The following is a 21,162-nucleotide window of genomic DNA, read 5'->3' on the forward strand; positions in this document are numbered from 1 at the left end:
TTGTATTTTCAGAATTGATTAGTTTTGGCTTAATAAATTGGTTACAGAATTTGTACTATGCTATTCTTTTTGTCCCATTCAGTATGAAACACTCTGCATATTAGCTGTGTATTAAAGAATTCTGTTTTAATTATATTTAATTTTTTATCTTTTAGGGGCATAATTGCAATTGAAGTTCTTCGACAATTAGAAGCAAGAACTAACAAAAGAATCTACGAATTGTTTGATTTCATGTGTGGTGTTAGTTCAGGAGCTGTTCTTTCTCTCTTATTAGGAGGCCTTCGTTTATCACTTGATGAGTGTGAAGCATTGTATAGGAGGCTCAGTGATGAAGTTTTTAGTCAAAGTTCTTTTTGGGGAACCGGTCGTTTGATGTGGAGTCATGCATACTATGATACGACCATGTGGGTAAAGGTTTTAAAGTAAGATACAAGGTTATTTCATTCATTTAAATAATTAGAATTCATGAGGCTATTTACACCATTTGTACAAAAAGCATTTATAATTCTTTTTCACATGGGTACAATTTTTTATTCCTTATTTTATTGTAAAGAGCAAGTACCAGATAATATTTTCGTATAGAATTGCCATCATAATGTATTTAGTTATAATAGAGGAGTAAACAGAAAATGCAGGTATTTGCTTATTATTTAGGAGGCAACAATGCAGTAATAACTAGTGTAACTTTGGTGATAGTGTTAAGTAACAGTCATTTCTGTTCTTTAGAGATAACAGAGATGGTCTTTTCACAGACAACAATTCTAAATTTTGCGCAAAGTTTGCATATTTCATTCCAGTAATCCCCTAAAACCAGGAGTGGGGAAATACTTAACTGTGGGTAAAAAATATTGTTTAAGTGCATCATAGGGGCCAGACTATACTTTTGTATTGGCCCTATTGTTTACAGGACACACCTGACGGGGAGGGAGAAAACTTCCCTATCCAATACATTTTTTTTTTTTTTTTAATTACAAATACACGAAAGGCAAGATCTGTTCCTTGTGGTCATCAAATAATTGACATTAATGCTTCATTAAATAGTGACATTAATTGTAGTCATTAAATAATGGCATTAAGTAAAATAATTCCATTTTCAAGAAAAATTTAGAGATGAAATGTTCTTTCCCCAAGCTTCTTTTTCTGATTAGCCTTTCCTTCTCAACAATATTCATATGCCATTATTTCATTTCTAAATTAAAGCTGCTAAAAATGATAAAACTATATTCTTTGGCAAATGCACATGCTTTCTAGCATATCTAGTGCTCTCAACTTAAATTAATTGTTAAACCTTTCCAACACGCTATTTTTTAAAGTTAGAATTTCGATTAAAAAAAAAAAAAAAAAGGCAGTCTAATTTAATTAGGCTTAGAGGAGTACACAAGTAAAATTTTATGAAGATAGCACTTATCGTTTTAATTCTGTGGGTATGCCCAAAGTGGGCACACTGATTCAATAGAGCTTCGAAAAGAGTGCTGAAATGAGCATTGCTGGGAAGCGCATAAAAGAATAAAAGATTTTGCCTGCAATTAAAAAACACTAGATTCTGAATTCCGTAACATATTTAGCATTACCAATGGTGTGCCACTGCGAGATCTGCTACTCTACAACCCCCTAAAAAGCTATTTTTGATTATATGCTGATTACCTGTGTATGAGTGGGGGGGAAAAGTAACTTGGGTATATGATATTTACATTATTTACATTTCATATTTACACTTTAGTCTATGATTTTCATGGTGCTGCTTTTCGAAGAAAGTTACACCACCTTTGAAAAGCACAGCCCAATATTGCATGTTTTGCACATGTACCGAGATCCGTATTAGATTCACTATCTGAAAGCAATTTGTGTAGCACTTTCAGTGCTTCAGAAATGGTCAGCCCTTTCCGATTCATTTCGAAAATAGTTAAAAATCTGAGAAAAAAAAATTAATTAATATTATATCTACAATTAGAAATTATAAACTATAAAATAAAATTAAATAAATGTCTATAACTCAAAACTTAAACATAGTGCTAGCGAAACTTTGAACGAAAGCGAAAGAGAACTGCTCTAGTGAAAAACCAAACAGCTAACTGATACAATTACCATTGACCTTCAGAAAATCACCCCAACAATTTGTTAGTTGATACCCAAATATCCCCTCCCCTTCTCCCCCCCCCAAAAAAAAAGAGGAGAGAGAGAAAAAGAAAAACAGGAAATGAAACAAAGAATACAGACTCTCAGTTGTCCCAGATTATCAGTGAGCCTGCTCTGGGCACACCTGGGGTTCACTGTTCGATTTTACGCAAGATTTCAAGGTAAAAACTAATATAGAATAAGGAGATTAGCATACAGCCAAAAAAATAAAATAGGAAGTTCCTAAAAAAAATCTGGAAGATTTTGAAAAATGAGGGCCATAAAAAACTAAACATGGCTAAAATATATGGACTGGTTTCTGTTGAACTGCCATCTACTATAAATAAAGAAGGTTCAGAGTAACGTATAGTAACCTATAAGTCCTCTTTCATTCAATTTTTCTGTGCATACAGAAGGAAATCTTTACGTGTGCCCCGACTGGGCACACCGTGCCACAAAGGTTTAATATGGTTATGTGTATTATATGCATGTGTACTGTAACAATAGATGCACACTAGATGGGCCAAAAAATACTTTATTTTCTGTCACTATATCCTGAAAAATTTGCCTGTGATGAATGCAAAATGGGGGGAGGGGAATTCAAATAAAATTATACCCTTCGTTTATGCAGTGCACACAGAATTTTGGTAAATGATGAAATTTTGATGTTTTTTGCCAGTTTTGTTTTTTTAGTTACTAAATTGACTACTATCGAAAAGCTGTAGGTCCTAATGTAAATTTTGAACAAGAAAAAAGGAGTACATTTGTAGAGGAAGAAAAAAGTTGATAATCAGTAATTTCAAATTATTTGTTTGTGCAAAAAGCTCTAAAAATGCAATTGTTGTGTAAAAGTTGCAATATTTTTTAATTTTTGCTACAAATATTTTTAAATGGTGAATTTAATTATCAAATATTATGTAACTAACTATTCTGTGTATTGTAATGTAAGTATTGATAACTGATTCAAACAATTTTCTCGCCAATGACAAAAACAAAGTAAGAAGAGGAAAAACTTGTAATAATAGAAGTGGTTTGCAGAATCAATTTATTAAGGGGACTCTACATGATCTGTACTTTGATGGAAGAAAAGACAACATGATAATAATTTTAAAAAATTAATTAAAAGCATTTTCAAATAACTGAAAAAAAAGGAATTATTATTCCCTCGTACAGTAACAAGAATTAGAATATATCGGCCATGTTTTCTCCCTGTACGAGACTTTGCTGATGAACTTGGCTCTTGGACTGGACTATACATAAGATTTCTTGTACAAAGAACTTGCTGTGAGAGGGAGGAATGGAAATGTAATTAATAGTGGTTTGAAAAATGGTATTATCCACCAGTTCAAATTGTGCATTGAGAGAACACAGTAGAGGGCTTATCTCTTCTACGCTTCAGTGAACTGTAGTTCCGCCACCTATCTCCTCCATTAGATGGTGTTATTGTAGGGCTTAAATGCTTTAGTAGACCAATCGGGGAAAAACTCACTGCCTGTGAAAAACTTCCACTGATTTGCTTTGAGCTTTGTTGAATTCTTCATTCCCCAAGTCAACTGTGAAAAGTGTTGAGCACAGCTCAGTTTTATCTGCTTAGTATTTCTGTTGCCATAAAGTCAGGTACAATTTTAGAAAATTTAGTAACTCTTGATTCTGTCATGAGCTACTAAATATTCATATTCAAGATAACTGTAAATCATATAGTCATAAACTTTCATATTCAAGATAACTGCAAATCAAGTTTTCAAAAGTTTGAGCTTAGAAAAGCATACTGTTGAAATTAACCAGTGGGTACATTTTATTTTGAATTGTTGCATGCTTCTGTGGATCAAAATGGAAACCAGCAAAAATTTCAAAAGTGGTCCATAGTTTTTGAAACGATCATAACGTCACAATATCTGCCTCAAAATTTATTGCAAATCATCAACCCACTGATTCAATGGATTTCGTTCTTTCTTTGCTCATCCTGAAAATTTGATCCTTATAATGATTTTGGATGAAAGAAGAGATATCAGAGAACTAGGGCTGTACTAATTATTGAAAGCTCAATCACTTTCCAAAGAAAAGACTATTTAAAACTTCGCCACATCAAAATTCAATTTCAACGAAACAGACTATTAACATAGTTTGGGGGGATATTTGCAATATTTCTCCACTTTTATATCTTTTTTGCAAAAGTCGGTGCATTCATTTGTTTTTGATTTTTAAATTTTTTTCTTGACAACCACAGTATCTTTTATTTATCTGTGAAAATAGCCCATTTATGCTGAAGATAATGGAACTAAAAGCATTTTGTGTTTTAGTGAACTAAAGGAATACGACATATTACTTTAGGTTAATAAAATTATATACATTTAAAATGATATTGGCCTACATTAGGCTGATAAGGTATCAAAGGGTTGAAAAGTGTGTTGCATATCAGCATAAGAAAATAAATTGTTTAAAATCTTTTTCTTTTTTTTAATCATCACCTCTTAACAGTTGTTCGCAACAAATATTGCTTTATAATTATAATAAATGAAATATATTTCTGTAATTTCCCATAATATGAATTAGGAAATTGCAAACTTCACTACTTCTTTTCTAGCCTCTGTATCCAAAATCAAATCAATGATTTTGAAATATCATTATTGGTTGCAATATTCTTTTAACTCAATTGCTAGTATACTTTTTTAGTATTTTAAGATTTTTCTGTTTACTGTTTATGCTGAAAATGAAATGCAGATGCAGATGCCAGAGCTTTTAAATCTGATTCTTTCCACCCCCCCAGGTTTTATCGAAGAAGGAAGATTTAAATTTGGGCAATAACAATTGGCATTAATGGATGTTGTTTTAATTGAAGCAAAAGATATCTGTATAACTTTATGTTAACTGTAAAGTTTTAAAAGCAAAATCTCTTCACTGAAGTTTTAGACTGTAATCTAATATTTTCAGACTGCTAGCCTAAGACCCTCTCCATTTCAATAATGATGCAGTAATTCATCGTAGATATAATTATTTCAGTCTTCTGTGGTGTAGTTTAATGTTTCAAGAAATTTTTCAGAATTTTTATATTTTGAATGAATTGTTAAGTTGGTGACTTCTGATCGCTTGGCAGTACTGGCAGATAATGAGCATGTAAATTCAATTTCCACCCTGTTAAATTCTTAGTTGTTATGTAAAGCTGTTTCGCATAAGTAGGGAGGACTTTATTATATTTCTGAATAAGTACGAAAAATATTCCATTGGGATAAAACAGTTTATATTAGCCCATTTTAATATTTGTCTCATTTGGGATACAATTTTGTTTTATGTGAAAGATGTACATTAATTAGCAAATGTATATAATAATTTTTAAAAAAAAAAGGCACCAGTCTATTTAGTTATACTTTCCTTATCCTTTCCATTACGTTTTTCAATTAAAATTATTTCTTTTCCATAGTAGCAACAAGATGAATTAAAAGAATCTTTAAACCTATATTTGTTCTTTTATAGTTTGTATTGAATTCTGTTTTAGAACAATGCATATAATTATTTCTAAATAGAATATGGATTGTTTTTTCAATCTCTACTATTCGAAGTATAGTAGAAGTCCAGGTATCCACAATGCTTGGAACCAGAGGTTGTGCAGATTTTAGGATTTTTCTGGATTTCAGGACAGAAAGATAAATCATAATATTCAGACTTAATAAAATAAATAAAGCATTATTAGAGACATTTACCATAATTTCTGGAAGAAAGGCCTCATCAGCGTAAACGCCGCACTCGAGAAAAATGGCGGGAAAAAAATTTAAATTACACAGAAACGCCGCAATAGATTAAATTGCGTGTGACATCGTTGTGGGCCGTATAGATGCAAAATCTCAACCTAAGTCCTTATATATGACATATCAGTTAAGAAAAATACATGAAATGAAACCATACCTCAAAAATAAATGTAAGAAATGTTGAAAATAGATTTACGTTCACGTATATACTTATATATACCCACTAAAGAAGTCCATGTTTGTTATACTCATACTATATTATAAAAAATGTTGCAACAACGAAATATTAAATTTGGATGACAAAAGGAAATTTTAAATTTTACTTACAAAAGGAATTACAGCAAACTATACATCATAGGAAGCCATCAAAATCTGATTCTTCACTATCTGAATTAAAATAATTTCGTAAATCCTGATCTAAGTCTTCCAGATCGTCACATTCATTTTCTTGATTTAGATTATTGACAATGTTTTTACCCATTACCGCGCACTTCCTACCCACTTTGCAACGTCTTCATAAGATGCTCTACGCATTTTGCCGTTTTTGGTATACGTATGCAATCGTTCACTCATCCAACACTCCCACCGCTTTCGGACTTCAGCTGTGAAGGATTTATTACCTGACAAATGTAATGGTTGTAAGATTTTTGTCAAACCACCAGGAATTATTGCTACAGTCATAGACAATTTTTGACATCTGATAATTTTGACTCAAGTAAATGAGCACATATGGAATTCATTATCAATAACCCTTTTGGTTGGAAAAAAGATCACTTACGACACTGCCAAACTTTTTGCAGCCACTCATGCATGATTGTTTCGCACATCCAGCCGTTCTCGTTTGCAAAAATATTTACGTCATTAGGAAAACCTCCCTTCAGAATAGTCTTTCGTTAAAAAATGATCATCGGCTTTAGCTTGTCATTGTTTGCTGCACAAGCTAATACACATGTAAATGATGTTCTTTCATGCCCCGTCGTAAGCACAGATGCAGTTTTTGCACCATTTTCATCAACAGTTCTGTTTGCAGGAAAGTCGAAAGCTAACACAGCAAGTTCATCCATATTTATTATCTGTGACCAAAGAAGTTTTTTTTTTTTTTTTTTTTTTTTTTTTTTTAAATAATAGCTGTTACATATTTTTGAAAAGATGCCTTTTTATCCTGCCAGTCCATTGGTAATTGTTGCCCGACTGTTGTTCTAGTACGCATAGAAATATTTTTTCTTTTCATAAATCTGCTACACCAGCAAGGCCCTCCTTTGAAATCATTTATGTTCATTTGTTTTGCTATAAATTTTGCTTGTAAGTTAATTTTTACAGTCAAAATTACTATTCCCTTTCCTCGTTGCTCCTGTATCCAGTTTGCAAAGTCGTCCTCTAGATTCGGCCACCTTACAGTACCACTTCTTTTGGCTCGTTTCTGTTGTGCCATATTTTTAAGAAGTTCTTTTTCAGTTCTCCAACGTCGAATACATCTCTCGTCCACTTCAAACTCTCGAGCTGCTGCTCTATTTCCAATTTGTTCAGCACGTGAAATTACATTAAGCTTAAAACCAGCAGTATAGCTTCTGTGCCATGTAGGTGCCATTTTCAAAAATTTCCCACTCCCTTCTTACTTAAAAAACTATCCAAGTACTTGTACCCAAACTGATGAGATGTCTATCTGGCAGAATGCCGAGAAAAACCGATTCATGCTGAAGGGAAAATACGTCAGAGTTCATTATTGAGAGGCACGTGGATTCATGTCCACCTTTGAAAAAAATTGCAGAAAAGGCAGGGGTGGGGAGAGGATGGGTCCTGGAAGATTCATCGAATGGCAGAGGAGAGAGACTATTCAAACTGCTGAGAATGTTGATTTGAAAGGGGGAAGAATGTTATTGTTCTGAGATCCCGTTTAGGGTGAATAATGCATGTAGGTCCGTTCAAGGGAAAGAATGTAAACAAAGTAACGTTCGCAAAAAGCAACTGAGTGGTCTTTTGTGTGGGAACAGCACCAGTCTATGTACAATGACAAGGCCATCCAAACTATGTACAATGACCACGTAGGAAATATTTTATTTTTAGTGCACCTAAATGCCGCATTGGTAGAAACAACGCACCCGCTGAAAATTTAAGTTTTAATCATGTGAACGCAGCATCGTTTCTTATTAAATTATTATATACAGTAATAGACATACATTATTACTTTATTATATGGATTATTACTATATATGTACATATAATGTATTGTTCATTAATATTAGTGATTACAGGGATATTTAAAAGCATTAAGGACATATTCAATAAAGACATACAAAAATATGTGATATTGATAAAACATAAAATATTTCATTTCTTCTTCTATGTACGAAGTAAAAAGGAAGTATTGTAATCGCAAAAAATTTTGGGTGTCATATTTCAATGAAAATACTCATTTTGACTGCTATTGAATGCAATTTAACAATGTTTTTGCATGACATCTGCATGTAAGGACAGAATAAAGGACTCCTATGCCCAAAAGAATTATAAAACTAATTTAAAATGAATTCTTTGTGAAGAGAATTTTTTGTGGCATCTGTCCGTACGTACATATCTTGCATAACTCAAAAAACGAGTAGCCTCAGAATGTTGAAATTTTGTACGTAGGTCTGCTATAACATGTAGATGTGCACCTCATATTTTGGTTGTAATCCGGCCGCACCAAAAATATATCTACTCTGTTTGTTACTCGGCTCAGTGAGCTCAGTTTCTTTATTCTTATATGTTTGTAAATTGTGCAATTTTTGCTTTAAAAAAAGTTTAAATTATGTTGTTTTTATTTTCTGGTTAAGGATTTTATGCCTTTAGTAAATCTGCATGCAATATCTGTAGAATTATCAACAATTTAAAAGTTTTTCAAGTGCGGCTAAGCCTAAGTATTTTTACCATGACGGCCATGTTTGTTTACATTTGATACTTGGCAGAATAGTGGATTTGTTTCCAGTCTAGAGAAACTAAGCTTCCCAACAACAAAGATAACACCTTCATTTATTATTGCGAATTAAATCATGGTTAATCCATTCTGGAATATATTTGAGGAAATAAGTGTTTTAAGATTTACTGTATAATTTTTAATATAGCTATTTTGATTTTGCCATGTTGTGAAGTGAGAACTGAAGTAATTGAATGAGAAATATTAAATCGTCCGGGCAAAACCTTTTTTTTTTTTTTTTTTTTTGTTGTTGTTGTTTAATTTCTTGTTTTAGATTTATTATAGTATTTGAACAGAACATGTGGCAATGATTAGATAATTCTTCAGATTATATAAATTTTATGCGTTCTGAGTTATAAATGAATGAAATGTAATGCTCTTAAGTGAACCTAGCGCCAGAGTGTCACTATGGTAAACCAATATAGTGAATTTTAAAAAGTGCATTTATTCTAGTGTGGTTTATGTACTATCGATGAAGTAGATTCAACACAGCTCCGTTCTAAAAATTTTAGGTATTTTCACCATGTTCCAAACTTTCATTAAAAGATATTTTCTTACTCTTATCAAGTTCGCTAACTGTGATGGTGTCGGAATCGTTTTCTTGGTGTGGTGATTTCAAAACAGAGCCAATGATTTCATCATCGGTCATCTGATATGCCAGTCCTCATCTGAACACATCCATTCAATGGTATCTTCTTGCAAAGCCTCCTCATTTATTATTTCTTTCGAATATAAAGCAATTCTCTTGCTTTAACCCTTGCTGCACTTACCCTAAAACCGAGAAAATTCGCTGTCATCACTCTCAGTTTCAATAAACAGAGAAGATAGCTATAAATTATGCCAGGCATTTACTAATGTTGCTTGGGAAACAGAATTCTATGATTTAGCTAACAAATAAATGCAGTCTCTGATGGTGATTATATGCATATATACAGTGGTACCCAAAATTGTGGACACTTTTGGAAATTTTTATGTTTTAGAACTTTGTGTGCTTATAGAAAATGTTACTTTTTGCAAAATGCAAACTTGTATATATCATTTTAAAGAGAATTTATTACTGAATTCAATACAAAACACAAAATTCAGTTATTTGCAATACAAAAAAAGTTATATGTACTTTAATATAAATAAAAAACACAGTGATAAAGTGGTTTGTAATGTCTAGCTTTCCTGGCCAATCACTGTTCTTGTTCTGAGAACCAATCAAATGTTAGTAACTGCCAGTAGAAGTTGACATCATGTTTACACTTGAAACAATTCATTATTTTGCTTTGTTCTGTAGAAGGAGGACCTGTTTCTTATACACTACAATTACAATTAGGAATTTTTGTAAAAGTTTTTAATATTTAGTCAAGAAGCAATGACATCAAATAAAAGAGTAGATTGGACACCTAGAAAGAGATGTAATAGTATTGTGTTGCAAGAAAGTGGTCTTTCCTATGCTGAAATTACAAGACAGGTGGGTGGTTCAGTGACTAAATCTGGAGTTCGAAAATTTTGTTTACGATATCAGGAGACAAATTCAATAAAAAACAAAGAAGGAAAAGGCCGAAAAAGGTGCACGACATCTATTGATGACAGAAGAATAAAAAGACTATGTCTCCAAGATAGAAAAATATCATCAGCAGCCATCAGAAGTGATCTGAATGATGCTGGTGTTTCTGTCAGTTCAAGAACAATCAGGAGAAGATTAACAGATGTTAGACTGAGAGGTAGAATTCCACGAAAAAAGCCTTATCTTAATTTTCATCAACAACAACAAAAAAAAAAAAAGGACTACAGTGGGCAAAGGAACACATTAATTGGACAGATGATCAGTGGTCACAAGTTATATGGAGTGATAAAACTAAGATATCGTTATTTGGTAGTGATGGATGAAAATATGTAAGACGTAGAATAGGAAAAGAGCTATATCCTGACTGCATTCAAGCAACTGTGAAGAACCCGGTTAGTGTCATGATTTGGTCATGCATGTCAGCAGATGGTATTGGTCGCCTTCATGTCATCGATGGGACACTGAATGCCAGAAAATGCATTGACACTATTCTAGAACCAAAACTTCTACCTTCCATCAGAGATCTCTTTCCCAATAATGGTTCGTTTATTTTTCAGCAGGATTCTGCTCCTTGCCACACGGCTAAAATATCGAAAGTGTGGTTTCGTACAAAGAGCATTAAATTGTTGTCATGGCCAGGAAACAGTCCTGACCTCAAAATCCTACCGAAAATTTGTAGCACTGTTTGAAAACTCTTGTCCGAATAAGGCGCTAATGCACTGTTTGAAAACTCTTGTCCGAATAAGGCGAAAATTTGTAGCACTGTTTGAAAACTCTTGTCCGAATAAGGCGCCCATCGAATAAAAGGGAACTAATTGAAGCTATAATTGTTTCCTGACATCATATAATAACAAAAGAAGAGCTTAAAACTCTTGGCAGTTCAATGAAACGTCGATGTGAAGCTGTAATCAAAAATAAAGGGTACCCTACTAAGTACTAATAACTCACTGCAATCATCACTATCTAATGTATATTGATAACTGTTATCGTTTAACTTTTTTTGTATTGCAAATAATTGAATTTTGTGTTTTGTATTGAATTCAGTAATAAATTCTCTTTAAAATGATATATACAAGTTTGCATTTTGTGAAACGTAACGTCTTCTATAAGCATACAAAGTTCAAAAACATAAAAATTTCCAAAAGTGTCCACAATTTTGGCCACCACAATATATAATCACAAATCACAGATTTTATATATATATATACATATATATATTATATATATATATAATCACAAAGTGAAATAGAATGGTCACTTGAAAGAAAATTTTTCAGAAACTATGATTTATAGTGGCATTTAATACTGTGTATTATGCCCTGGGTTCATTGGTTAGATTGATTAATGATGTAATATTTGGTAGCAAAAAAAGGCCATGACATTATCACATGTTAAAATGTTTGCATCTGGATGTGCAGAGCAGTTGTCTGACAACAGTAATATCTTGCAATGTGATGGTAACTCCATGCTGTTACAATGGCCTCTTTAACGAAATGCTCTAAGAACCATTTGGTCATAAGTTGTTTCGTGAACCAGGAATTTTTATTATTCCTGTAAATCACAGATAAGGATTTTACTGGTTTCAGAGCTCTGAGATTGGTGCTATTACCCACTCCCCCCCCCCACACACACATGCTTTCAGATACCGTAACTCTGCTTAAATCTGTTCAGCCAACCTCTGCTGAAATCACATGACTTCTCTATTTTTAAATCAGCATTAATCTGATTTCCCTTTTCTCTCTGGAGTGGTCCTGGAAATTGGTACCCCATCACTCCGCCACTGCCGGAACCAATTTTCAAGAGAGCATCAAGTTTCCCGATTTCGCCTCATGCTAAGATTTCTGGTGTTAGAATCACTGCTGCTGTAAAATTTCAACAACTTTTCTTTATTTTTCCATATGTCGTACATGGACCGTGTCACAATTCCGTAGAATTTTTCTATAAACCGAGGAGTAGTACATGCCTCCATCTTTTGCAAAATTTTCACTTTTTGCATTACCATCAATGCAACGTGTTTACGTTTTTCAACGTTGCAAGCAGTAAAATCATGAACACATTTCTTATCTGTCATTGTATTGAAAAGTGCTGAAATTTAAAACATTTCTAATTTATCCACAAAATATCCAGATAAAAAAAAGACATCATTAAACAATCGGTATTTTCATTACGACTCATTATTATTCGATAATTATGGCATCATTATATGGTGAGTTTTTTTTTTTTTTTTTTTTTCGTTCTCCACGTTGCAGTTTCCAGAACCTATAAACTGAATGTTTATATTTTGAGAGGCAATGTCAATTTCAAGTCAAGAGATTTTTTTTTTTTTTTTTTTGAGTGTATAATTTTTTCTTAGAAAAATGCTTGGTGAGAAGCTATTGATACATGTAAAGATACATGTCCTTTCTATTGTGTTTTTCAATAAGAATTATTTCTGTTTCATAGCAGCAACCAGATAAATTAAAAGAATCTGAAAAACTATTTTGTTATTTTATGATTTACTTTTGTTTTGGAACAATGAATATAATTATTTCTAAACATAATGTGGATTATTTTTTTCAATCTTTGTTACTCATAGTACAGTCAAATACCGAAAATCCGCCGACCTGAAATCCGCATTGCCTCTCAAAATACAATCATTCAGTTTATACGTTCCGGAAACCGCAACATTGAGTACGAAATATCGAAAAAAAAATACTTGCCGAATAATGATGTCATAATTATCAAAAATAATATTGAATCATAACGGAAATACCAAATTATTGACATAAAAAAAGTTTTAAAAAATAAGATGAAATAAATTAAAGTTTTTTCCCCTCTAATCTGCATCGAGGTAAAAAAGCAGATGATTCACTCAACTCTTCGTTCAAGTTCACGATTCACGTTGTATTTTCTGAGCTTTGTTATTTCACGAGATTGTTTAGTGCTGCCTTTTTTTTTATCTGGATATTTTGTGGATAAATTAAGAATATTTTAAATTTCAACCCTTTTTAATACAATAACAGATAAGAAACGCACTCATGATTTTACTGCTTGTATCGTTGAAAAACGTAAACACGTTGCATTGACGGTAATGCAAAAAGCCAAATTCTGCAAAAGATGGAGGCAGGTGCTACTCCTCGATTTATAGCAGAATGGTATGGATTGTGACATGATTGTGTATGATATATGAAAAAATAAAGAAAAGCTGTTGAAATTTTACAGCAACAGTGATTCTAAGACCTCAATCCGAAACTGGAAATTTTTGCTTGAGGCGAAATCAGCAAACCTTGATGCTGTGTACATATAATGCAATAAATAATAATATCAATTTATATATGTAACAATAATTTAATGCATATAATAAAGTATTGCAATAATGTATATAATAATTTAATGCATATAATAAATTATTGCAATAATGTATATAATAATTTAATTAATTGTATCTAATATGCCTTATTTATTTTGCACTTTTAGTCCAAATATTATGCTTTATCTTTTCTGTCCTGAAATCTGCACAACCTCTGGTCCCAAGCTTTGCGGATTTCTTGACTTCTACTATATAATGTTTTCATTCTTTTTTGAGTGTATTATCCCCCCCTACAGGAAAACGTTTGGTGAGAAGCTACTTATTGATACATGTAAAGAAGACTTTGCACCCAAGGTAGGTGGTTTCTCTTTCTTAAGTTTACATATTTTAAAATGTCATGATTATTATATATTGTTATATTCATTTTTCTTATTAGTTAGCTGCTGTTTCAGCACTGATGAATCTTCCACATCTCCAAGCATTTGTTTTCCGTAATTATGATTTTCCTCCACATGTTCAATCTTACTATCGTGGTAGCTGTAGATATAGAATGTGGGAAGCCATCCGTGCTTCAGGTGCTGCACCTGGCTATTTTGAAGAATATTGTTTAGATGATTACCTTCATCAGGTAAATTTTTGAACAATATATATCGTATCCTTGTTACTTAACATTTGCACAATTGTCAAACTTTTAATGTGGAATTTTTAAATTCTTATGTTGTATAAGTAGCTCCTTTATTTATAAATTTCTATTATTTATTTATTTATTTGAATTTTATAAAATGCATTATACCAACAACAATTAAACTTTTTTTTTTTTTTTTTTTTTTTTTTTTTTTGCTTTTGCAATAACATCTTAGAGCCATCTAACGTGTAAAAGATTTAAGCAAGTTTTTATTTTAGTTTTAAATCTTCTGCTGATAATCTGTATATGTTAACTGTAAGTAATTTTGAAATTTGTAAATGACGCATACAATTTTAGTTTGTTTTATTTTTGGCTTCCACATTATGATAGTTTATTTTCCAATTTTGTAAAAGTTTATCTAACTAACTAGATGTAAAAATAATTTAATCAAAATAGATTTTATTGCTTTTATCCATTGAAATTAATTTTATATTGCATCATGTGTCTTTTATGATTCTTTGAATTCACTTGATATGAGATAAAAGGGTTAATCAGTATTCTGCTTTTCCCATTTATTTTAGATAATATGTTATGCACACATTACATATGAGAAACAATAATCACTATTAAGCATGATTTCCACATTTATGGTTAACCCTTTGACACGCGATATATTATTTTTATCATTTTTTAACTGAAAACTCTAGAAATTGAATATTATGGTCCTAGAGATAAATAATATATGAATTTTAAAAAATCTGCTCTTGCCCATTGTTCTGTGGGTGGTGGTCGCACTGTGAAACCACCGCGCGTCTGGGACTTTGAAACTTACTGAGGCAGTAGGAAAAAAAAAAACTTACATTTCTCCGTGGGCGTTTCCAATAAATGAGGAAATTTACGAATTAAAAAAAAAAAATGTATATAAGAATTGCATTATATATAATTTTTTTACATTATTTTACAAAGTAAACCATAAGAAAAATTAAAAAATAAACATTTATATAATTTTTCTCTTGGTTAAATAAGGATTAAAAAAATACTCCATTTTTTTTAAATTTCGAAGAACAAATTTTGTTGTGACGCTGTTCAAAGCATGTTTTGTCTTTTTGGTACATGCATAGACCCACATTGCATGTTTTGTCCATGTATCTTCTATGAGGTTTCTTCCTTGTGCCAAAAATATACACCGCTTGGATCTAAATTTCACTGGTATATGCCCAACATTATTTAGTTTCTTTTCATCTGGCACATGAAATTTGTGGTTTTTTATGTTAATGGGGGGGGGCTTAGTCTTTTTGGCTTTGGTACGGATAATTGGTTTCCCCATTCATACTTAGTTTATCTGTATTTCGTCTCAAAATATTCAGAAAATATTTTTAATTTAAATAAAACTTTACGTGCTTTCTATTTTTAATTATAGCAAAGTATATTTGCATTAAATTTAAACCACAGGAAATAATTTATAAAATCACAATTAGCTTGGGTAGCAAGTGTGTTGAGGTCAGAGAAAAGTGTCTGGAAAAGAAGGAAAAGAAAGACCTTTTTACTGGGCAGGTGCATGTATTGTTTAGTAATAAAATAACTCTGTAGTTTCAAAACCCCTTATCTACATCTGGGTAAAAATAAACATTCCTATTTGAGAAGCAAGCAGACGCCATTGTGAAGAGCAGTGGTTTCAAGGCATGACCACCAAGCCTCTAGAGCATTGTGACACAATGTTCTAGTGGCGCAGTGGTTGCGCCCTGAAACCGCATAGCAAATGCCATACATATAGAGGTTTTTTTTTTATATATGCAGTGTAATTATTGCTATTTTTTATTGTTATGATAGAAATCATGATGTACGATGAATAAATTTTCAAATTTAAAGTTGTTTATATTAATAAAAGAAAGTTATTTTGTCTCATTGAAAATGAATTTTAAAAGGCATCAGATTTGAAGTACTAAGACCTAAAACATGTATGATTCTGTAGTCATTTTGTGTTATTTAGAGGTAAAAGATCAGTAATCAATTGGTTTAATAATCAATCAATCAAAAATTTCGGAAAGAAGAGAAGAAAAAAATTCGAAAATTGGTGGTTTCAGGGCACGACCACTGCACGTCAAAGGGTTAAAATATATGTATCAAGTTTGCATGCTGTTTGTTAACATAAAAAATGTTGTAAGATGAAATGCATAATTAAGTCAATTTCAATTTATGTGTAATTTTTCAGTGACTGCATTTAAGATTACTTGCATAATTTTTTTCTGTTAAATGATTTTCTTATAAAAGATGAAAATCTTAGAAATTTTAAGTAATTTCTGTGAAAAAAAAGTGTTACATTTGTTTTACACAACAAAATTCTCTGTGTTACCCATTCATAATCACTATTAAGCATATTGATAGTGAGATAGATAGGAAACTGCGTGAAAATGGTTCTGTTTATCTTCCCTATCTCCCTGTAAACTGAAGAACCAGTCTCAAAGCTGGTTTGTGCACTTGAAATTTCTCATGATATACTTTGTAGAGGTAAAAAAGAAGGAATTTCCCTCGATTTAATCTGAAACTAAAACTAGCATCCTTATGTTGAATTTTCAGCTTTTACTGAATATTTTCAAGAAAGGGAGTAGTAATGATAATATTTTTGCATTGTAATTAAAATTTTATAAAAATTGGCTTAAAATTTTTATTAAATGTCAAATATGTGTCACACAATATGGTCTCAGTTTGAAGTATGTTTATTCTGTGATTTATTTTTGTTAAAAAACATCAAATGAAAGTATGAAAAAATGTCAAATAATATTTGAGCATTTTTAGTATATTTTTGTAATAATAATATCAGCCATAACAAGTTTGGGTAAATTAAAATTTGACCTGTTTAACTTACAGGATGGTGGTATCATGGTGAACAACCCCGCTGCTCTTGCTATTCATGAAGCTCAGCTTCTGTGGCCGTCAGATGGCATACAGTGTGTGATGTCTCTGGGAAGTGGTCGTTACATCCCACCAGTACAGCCAAATTATACTTCTACAAGCTTAAAGACTAAAGTTCTTAAAGTGATTGACAGTGCAACAGATACTGAAGGTATTTGATTTCTTCTCTTCAAGTTTATAATTTTTTTCACATTTATTGTTTGTTAGAAATTTTAAAATAAAAAAATTAAGTAGTCTTTGTCATTTGCATTGAGTATACACTTTTTAAGTGCTTTTATTTTATTGAAATTTAATTATTAAGTCAACAAATGCAGTATGAAGATTGGATTGCATACAGTTTTGTAAAACTGGTATAAGTTGAAAGTATTTTAAGATAAAAGTAATAAGTATTAAATAAAATACCAAATACTGGTTTATGTAATTAGATTAAATTTGGAGCAATTTGAAAACTTTAGCGAAGGATTTCTAATTTGGCATCTTACTGATCACTCTTTGTGACCCTTTTAAAAAGCTGCATTTCTTTAGATATAAAAGTATGGTGCAAAACATAATAATAACAAGCATAGAATGTGATTTTTATACAAATATGTTTGCATAAACATCACATTAAAAATCTTGAGATGTCAATACTTAGCATTTTAAAATGTGATTTACAGTCCAGCCACCAATTTAGTGATTTTCACAGGAATAAGGAAAATTATCTCTGAAGCAGGGAGGACTTATATTAGCTCAATTTTACATATATATAATACAAAATTTTTGTGTTTGTACATACCTGTTATCTAAGCTCATAGATAACTATGAAAAAAAAAAATCATTAATTTGCTTCTTTACATTTTAAAGCAATATAGGACCAATGTTTTTTTATGAATAATAGAAAATGCACTTAAAATTACCTTGTCCCGTCATACATTAAGTTGTTTATATGCGTCAGAACCTCATCTGCTTCAGAAGAGGTGACAGTCATATCTATTTTATCCACCCAGTCTTCATCTTTGGACACTTTTGGATTCATTTGATTTCATAGCTTCTGTGTATTAGTTATAAATTTTTTCAGCTATTTGAAGTAAAAATTTCTTCATATGAATAGTGTTTTCATAAATACAGGTTGAAAATAGCGGAGTTAGTAATAAATATCACATCTTTTAACATAATTTAAAAGCTTTGTATATATCTTCGCAAGATATTAATACTGTATGTGGCTTTAGACATTATCAATTTTGTATAAACCATTGTCATTAAGCTGAGGAAATTTACTACTAATCATAGAGAATCTGATCTTTGTTTTATCTGCTTTAAGTCAGGTAAATGAAAAGAAGCATTCAGTATATTGCTAAATTTGGGTTACATTGTACTTCCCCCTTCCATATCTCATTTTGTTCATCAGTTGAAAAATTTATATTAAATATATTCAGATGTATATAAGGAAGACAATACATTTTCTCACTAATAGCAAATTCCAATTTAAAAAATAAATTATTTCCTAATATAATAAAAGACAAATACAAAATAAAGTATTTTGAGTACTCAACCAGTTGATTAAAATAATGCTATTGTCTGAAATATGCAGAAAGTACAAAAATGCTTTTAACAATAGATTTTTATTGACTTGTTTATTTTCTTTCTTTCTAGGAGTTCATGTCATTTTAAATGATTTATTGTCTCCTGACACATACTTTCGTATCAATCCATATCTAACAGAATTTTTTACTTTGGATGAGAATCGAGCAGAAAAATTGGATCAAATGAAAATTGATGCTCAGATGTATCTAAGAAGAAATGAATACAAGTTTTTTAATGCTATTCAGACTCTTTGTTTGAAAAGAGGCTCTTTCAAGAAAGTTAAAGATTGGATAAGTGTTCGTAAAGATATGTTATTGTGATTTATATAGTAAGATTTTTTGTGAAGTAACACTGTTTCATATATATTTAATAAGTATATAAAACAGCAAAGTGCAGCAAAATTCAAATAGCAACTATAAAATAGTTCTTCCAATTCCCATGTAATGAAAAATTTTAAATTCAGTGATGTGTATGATTCAACGATAAATGTTTTAATGATGTATGAAATTGTAAAGAAATGTAAAATTCTTTTGAAATCAGATTTACTGTATCGTGCCAGGATATATTATGGCATAAAACTGTGATAATAATCTCAATTTTAAAGGATTTTTCACTTTTGTGTCACTAAATTAATTGAGGGTTGGGTTTTAATCCCCCATCCTGAAAGATAAAAGACAACTTTTACATATAGATTATATTTGAAAAGTTTTTATTTTATTGTTTCTATAGGACATAATGACAGTTTGTTATTTAGGTAATTTATTTATAGTCATTTTTTGTAAATAAAAATATATAGTTTATTTATATTTGAGTTATCACTCTTATTAATCATCTGTTTTTGTGTTGTGTAATATGCATAAAATAAAAAAAATTGTTTTAATGAACTGTTTGTTTTTCCTTCAACTGTATTATTAAAATTTTGAGTTTTATTGTATTTTTGATTTTCATCTCCATCATGTTACATTTATAGAGCTTTTTTAGTTTTTAGCAACTACAAAAAGTTTCATGGAGCTTTTATTAATGGTGAAGGATGTAGAATGATCAGAAAAATTTCATGAATCATTTTATATTTGTCATAAACATGCTGCAGTTTAAATACTGATTCCAGAGTTTTTGAAAGCTTTTGTACTTTATATTTTAATCTCACTGTTCTGAAATCTAACATTTTATTCTAAAATTAAAAAAGAAATGTACTGTAATCTTTAAAAAATTTGTATCATTTAGTCCCTGTATCATTAAAATCCTCTTATCTAGTATTTTTATACACCAGTCATATTTTGAGTATTTTTTACTTGTAATTTTTAATTATGACTTGATTTATTTTAAGAATAAAAGTAAATGCATTTTTCCTCCAAACAAAATTTTAGGTTTTATGTAATTATTTTTCCATTTATTTTTAATTTAAGCTATATCTAAATTAATTTTTACTGAAAATAACAATTAAGTGATAGAAAACTGTTGGTGAATATCTTCAGCCTAAATTCATTCAAATGTGTATAGAATCAAATTCATTAGAATATATAACATATATATAACATATTAAAAACTTTGCTTACAGTGCTTATATAAAAATTTGATTTAAAAACATTTAAAAATGTAAAAGATTATTTTTTGTGAAATAATTACTTTCTCATGTCTGCATGACTATACATAAAATCCTTTGGCATGCATTTCTAGAAGTTTCTTTAGTTTAACTTGTTTCGTTTTTCTCCTTTTATTCTTCGCTATCTTTTTACTTCCTTGTATGAAGTAAAAAGGAAGTATTGTAATCGCGAAAAGTTTCAGGCAGCATATTTCAACGAAAATATCCCATTTTGACCTCTTTCAAATGTAATTTAACGTATATTTCCGTGATATCTGTATGTAAGGACAGAATAAAACACTACTTTCCTCCAAAAAAATTATAAAACTGCTTTAAAATGAATTCTGAAGAGAATTTTTCATGGCATCTGTACGAATATATGTATGTACGTGCGTACATACGTATCTCACAAAACTCGAAAACGAGTAGCCTTAGAACGTTGAAATTTGAAATTTTGTATATAGGACTGCTATAACATGTAAATGTGCACCTCGTATTTTGGTTGCAATCGGCCGCACCTAACGTATATAAATACTATATTTAGTATATGTATATCCACTCTGTTACTCGGCACAGTGATCTCAGTTTCTTTACTCTTATATGTTTGTAAATTGTACATTTTTTGCTTTAAAAATGATTGAATTATGTTGTTCTTATCTTCCGGTTAAGGTTTTTATGCCTTTCGTAATTCTGGAAGCAATATTTGTACAATTATCAACAATTTAAAAGCTTTTTAAGTGCGGTTAAGTTTTATATAACATGGCGGACATATTTGTTTACATTTGAAACAGCAGAATTGTAGATTTCTTGCCAATCCAGAGAGACTA

At 30.8% G+C, this 21,162-nt stretch overlaps 1 protein-coding gene across 5 annotated transcripts in view; it reads left to right on the top strand.

Moving 5' to 3' along the window:
• LOC118203345 (calcium-independent phospholipase A2-gamma-like) overlaps nt 1-19,637 on the top strand; it is a 45,992-nt gene extending 26,355 nt beyond the window's left edge. For all 5 annotated transcript variants that reach the window (XM_085814758.1, XM_085814759.1, XM_085814760.1 and 2 more), the window contains 5 exons: nt 156-422; nt 13,949-14,006; nt 14,089-14,280; nt 17,146-17,341; nt 18,823-19,637. In XM_085814758.1, coding sequence (XP_085670884.1) covers nt 156-422; nt 13,949-14,006; nt 14,089-14,280; nt 17,146-17,341; nt 18,823-19,073 — 964 coding nt within the window. In that variant the 3' untranslated portion in view covers nt 19,074-19,637. The remainder of the gene's footprint in view (nt 1-155; nt 423-13,948; nt 14,007-14,088; nt 14,281-17,145; nt 17,342-18,822) is intronic.
• The last annotated feature ends 1,525 nt before the right edge of the window (nt 19,638-21,162 follow it).

This window comes from Stegodyphus dumicola, chromosome 4 (assembly GCF_044657685.1).
Source record: "Stegodyphus dumicola isolate Sdum_Otavi_A_Nest chromosome 4, ASM4465768v1".
Taxonomy (NCBI): domain Eukaryota; kingdom Metazoa; phylum Arthropoda; class Arachnida; order Araneae; family Eresidae; genus Stegodyphus; species Stegodyphus dumicola.